Here is a 4,996-nt window from a genome sequence, read left to right as displayed (position 1 = left end):
AAAAAAAAAAAAAAAAAAAAAGAAAAACAGCTGGTCCCTTGCCAGCCCATAGGCTTTGATGACTAAGACCTAGCTTTTTTGTTCAAAGTCAGACGAATAGCAAATGTTTACCACATTCCTAGTGATTGAGTGGGTGAAGGAATGAGCTGGCTTGCAACGTGAGCTTCCTCTTGCTGTAGTGTGTGGGGTGGGTAAGAGGTGGCAGAGTGGAAGAGAGCTGTTAGGAGGCTGTGATTAACCATCAGGTGAGGCTGTGAGGCCTGGCGTGGCCATGGCCATGGCTGGTAGGGATGGAGAGGCGTGGACGGATCTGGAAGACGCTGGCGGAGGGGGCATCCAAAGGGACGGGGTTGATGGTGGAGGTGGTCTGAGTGACTGAGGTCTTTTGCGTGGATTGTTGAGACTGGAGCAGGCAGGTTTTCAGAGGCCAAGGTGTGTCTCATGTCAGGTGTCTGGGGCCCGGGATGTCCAGGGGACCATACTGAATCCACCTGAAGCCCTACCCTTTCCAGGCTCATGGGTGAAGAGGGGTCATTGACATGGTCACTGTGGAGAGCAGAGAGGGAGGAGGACAGGAGTCTGCAGTAGAGGAGGGCAAGGCCAGAGCTGGGTTAGGAACTGGTGATTTTGGCAAGAGTTAAGGGTGGACGAGGTCGGAAGCCGGGTGATGCAGGTGGAGTGAGGAGACAGACAGCAGCTTTCCAGTGGTTGGTTGGGAAGGCCAGAGAGCCAAGGATAGTGGAGGGGCCCTGGAAGCCTCCTGGGAAAGTTGTCTTTTTCAAAGATCAGGTAGAGTTGAGGCCTTTCAGTGCTGTTGGGGACCCATTGAAGTCCCTGGGGAAGTAAGAGGGGGTGCAATTGAGGGATTGGGAACCAACTTCAAGCCTCCAGGGGCAGGCAACACTTCGGGAGAGAAGGATAGGTCCAGAGGATGGGTGTGGCTGTGGTGGGAGCCAAGCAACTGAAAGTACCTCCCATTTCCTCTGTGGGGCCTGGAGAGGGCTCCTTGCCTCAGAGCAGGGCATGTTCCGGGGAGGAAGCCTTTAAGGGAGGGGACTCTAGAGCTAGACTCCATGCAGACCTAAGCTCTGCCACTTGCTGGCCGGAGATTTCCTGCTGTCCCTTACCTCTGAGTGTGTCAGCAGAGGAGGTCACAGGGTGGGAGTGGGGCCTTTCTGGGAAGGTTCTGGGCCCTGGGTTCCGCAGATCCCACTTCCCGTCTGCCCTCTGACCTTCAGCCCTGGTGACCTCAAAGCCAGCCCCAGACACATTCCCAATCCCGGGCCACAATGGTGGCAGTGTAGGATCCCCAGGCCAGGAGCCTCCTTGAAAGCACCTGCTGCACCCAGGCCGGGCGTGGTGGCTCACACCTGTCATCCCAGCATGTTGGGAGGTCAAGGCAGGTGGATCACCTGAGGTCAGGAGTTCGAGACCAGCCTGGCCGACATGGTGATACCCCACCTCTATAAACAATACAAAAATTAGCCAGGCATGGTGGCGTGTACCTGTAATCCTAGCTACTCAGGAAGCTGAGGCAGGAGAATTGCTTGAACTCGGGAGGCGGAGGTTACAGTGAGCCAGGATTGCGCCACTGCACTCTCTGGGTGACAGAGTGAGACTCCGTTCCCACCCACACACACACACACGAAAAGAAAGCACTCTGCTGGGCCTTGGTCATGCTTATTTCCCTGCTGGGAAAGCCAGGTTCCTACCCGGGAACTGAGGTCCTCCTCCAAAAATGGCCAGAAAGAGTGCCTGTGAGGTTGAGATCAAGTCTACAAAAAGGTCCTAAGCCACTGAATGTCCAAGCTCAGAGACATTTCTAGTCCAAACTGTGCCTTTTACAGACGGGGAAACTGAGGCCCAGAGAGGGAGGGGACTTCCAGGGTTACCCGGTAACTGGGTGTCGTATTTGGCAGGAGGAGCATATAGCATGGGCTGTGAGTGGGAGGAAGGATGCAAGGCATACATCCTGTCGTGGCCCTTTCGGAGAGGCAACAACCTCAGACGAGTGGCATGTCATCTCTCCCAGCCTCAGTCTCCTTGCAGGAAAATGGGGGCAGTGACAGAGCAACCTCAGAAAGGCTGCTGTGCAGTCTCCCCATCATCCTCACTTGGGACTGGGGCCCAGGATTCCTAACTCCTGCCCTCCTCCCCGCTCCCATCTGAAGGAGGCAGCTTTGGGACAGTCAGGCTCAATAAGAACTCACAGCCCCAGCTGATTCATCGCAGCAGGGCAAGGAAGAAGCTGGCATACATGAGGCTCTTCCCGTGTGCCAGGAGACACAACACCAACCCACTGCGGCCCCACTGTTTGCTTCTTGCTCCGTGCATGGGCTGATGAACCAGGTTGAAATCCTGGCTCCACCACTTACCAGCTGAACCTCTGGAAAAGTCGGTGTCTTTGGGGCCTCAGTTACCCCATCTGTAAAATGGGAAGAGTATGGACAGAGTATTTCTAGGTAGTTTGCTGGTTAAATAAGTTAATAGTATCAGTGCTCAGTGTGAACCTGCCATGCATTAAGCGGCATACAGGTGTCGTCTGTTAACAGCAGTTGCTCCACAGCTGCAGGGAATGCGGTCCGCCATGGATGTCTGACACTGCAGGTAGTGCAGAACCCTGTATATTCTGTTCGTTCCTATTCACATATACCTATGGTAAAGTTTAACTTATAAATTAAATACAGTATGCTGAGGCTTTGAGGCCATTACTAAGTAAAGTAAGGGCTGCCTGAGCATAAGCCCTGTGAGACTGTGATGATCCATCTGGTCACGGATGCGGCTACTGAATGACCGACATGGATAGCAGATGCAGTGTAGGTGCGCTGGACTAAGGGACCACTTGCATCCTGGATGGGACAGATCTCATCATGCTACTCAGAGTGACATGCAATTTAAAACTTATGGAATATTGGCTGGGTGCAGTGGCTCATGTCTGTAATCTCAGCACTTGGGGAGGTGGAGGTGGATGGATCACCTGAGGCCAGGAGTTCAAGACCAGCCTGGGCAACATGGTGAAACCCTGTCTCTACTAAAAATACAAAAATTAGCCAGGTGTAGTGGTGGGCACCTGTAATCCCAGCTACTTGGAAGGCTGAGGCAGGAGAGTTGCTTGAACCTGGCAGGCAGAGGTTACAGTGAGCTGTGATTGTGCCACCACACTCCAGCCTGGGCAACAGAGTAAGACTCCTACAGAATTTAGGCTGGGTGTAGTATCTCACTCCTATAATCCTAGCACTTTGGGAGGCTGAGGTGAGAGGATCACTTGAACCCAGGAGTTTGAGACCAGCCTGGGCAACAAAGTGAGACCTCATCTCTCCAAAAAAAAAAAAAAGAAAAAGGATGGAATTTCCATTTAATATTTTTGAACTGCAGGTGATCGTGGGTAACTGGAACCACAGACAGCAAAACTGTAGCTAAGGGGGGACTACTGCGTTCATGTTTGGCAAAATCGGAGGGCAGAGCTCCAGATGGCCAGGACGAAGCTCCCTGTACTCATCCCACCCTGTGACTTAACAGATGAGGAAACTGGGGCCGGGGAAGGGGCAGTGACACAGCTGGGATCCTCGCCCCCATCGTTGAACTCTCCTAACTTCTCAGGAAGAGTTAACGGGGTGGGTTTTCTCAGCATGCTGTTTTGCTTTCCGCAAGTCGTTCTTAAGCTGGGCAGAACCAACAGCCTGGCTCCTTGTGAACCCTGGGATGGAGGTGGGAGCAGCTGGCCAGTGCGATGTACTTCCGAGGGTGCCAGGTGCTGGAAGACAGTGGAAATCGAGCCAGGCAGGTCTCATCCTTAGAGCCTGTGTCTAGGGGGTAACAGATGGAAGGATAAGAACTGCGAGTGGGGATGTGGCAGCCATGAGACCCAGGAGGTCAGGGAAGGCTTCCTGGAGGAAGTGACTGCAGAGCTGAGACCTGGTGCACAGGCAGATATTGGCCAGACTTTGGCCCAGATTATGCTGGTGCTGGGTTGGGGGCCTGGGGATCAGAAAAGATGCTGAGATCTGGTGGAGAGAGGGAAGGGAAGCCCAGAGGTCCCATCCCAGCCACACCCACCTCACCCTTGCCCCTGCTTTCTGCCCGCCAGATCGAGATGCTCCCTCCGGAACTCTTCCAGTGCCGAAAGCTGCGGGCCCTACACCTGGGCAACAACGTGCTGCAGTCACTGCCCTCGAGGGTGGGTGAGCTGACCAACCTGACGCAGATCGAGCTGCGGGGCAACCGGCTGGAGTGCCTGCCCGTGGAGCTGGGCGAGTGCCCACTGCTCAAGCGCAGCGGCCTGGTGGTGGAGGAGGACCTGTTCAACACGCTGCCGCCTGAGGTGAAGGAGCGGCTCTGGAGGGCTGACAAGGAGCAGGCCTGAGCGCGGCCGGCCCAGCACAGCCAGCAGCGGGACCGCCAGCCAGTCCTCAGGCCCAGAGGGCCAGGCCCAGCTTCTCCCAGGGCTCCCGACAGCCAGGCCAGCCTTGCAGCCGGGCAGGAGCCCGGGGCCGGTTGTGAGTCGGGCCAGAGTGAGAGGACAGTATCTGCGGGGCTGGCCCTTTTCTCCCTGAGACTCACGCCCCCCGGGGCAAGCGGCTGTGGAGGAGAGCAAGTCTCAGTGCAGTATTTGGATAATCAGGGTCTCCTCCCTGGAGGCCGTCTCTGCTCCAGGGGCTGAGTTGCCCAGAGGTCCTGGGACCCTCACTTTAGTTCTTGGTATTTATTTTTCTCCGCCTCCCGCCTCCTTCATCCAGTTAACTTATACATTCCCAAGAAAGTTCAGCCCAGATAGAAGGTGTTCAAGGAAGGGTGGGCTGCGTTTTCCCTTGTCCTTATTTAGCGATGCCACCAGGCATTTAGTGCCCACCCAAACTGAGCAGAGTGGTCCGGGGCAAACCAGCCGTGGGGCGGTCACCCAGAGGGGCCAGGCTGGGCTCTGGCAGTGCGGTCCGTGGGAAAGCAGGCCTCCAGCTGGAAAGGCCAGGCCTGGGGCTTGCCTCTTCAGTTTTTGTGG

The 4,996-nt window shown here is 55.5% G+C and overlaps 1 protein-coding gene across 4 annotated transcripts in view; it reads left to right on the top strand.

Moving 5' to 3' along the window:
• LRRC8A (leucine rich repeat containing 8 VRAC subunit A) overlaps positions 1-4,996 on the top strand; it is a 38,505-nt gene extending 33,509 nt beyond the window's left edge. For all 4 annotated transcript variants that reach the window (XM_017499140.2, XM_037728063.1, XM_037728064.1 and 1 more), the window contains one exon: positions 4,088-4,996. In XM_017499140.2, coding sequence (XP_017354629.1) covers positions 4,088-4,363 — 276 coding nt within the window. In that variant the 3' untranslated portion in view covers positions 4,364-4,996. The remainder of the gene's footprint in view (positions 1-4,087) is intronic.

Source organism: Cebus imitator, unplaced genomic scaffold (genome assembly GCF_001604975.1).
Source record: "Cebus imitator isolate Cc_AM_T3 unplaced genomic scaffold, Cebus_imitator-1.0 Scaffold254, whole genome shotgun sequence".
In the NCBI taxonomy this organism is placed as follows: Eukaryota; Metazoa; Chordata; class Mammalia; order Primates; family Cebidae; genus Cebus; species Cebus imitator.
The sequence above is the reverse complement of the archived record's forward strand: the minus strand, read 5'-3'. Positions and strand labels throughout refer to the sequence as shown.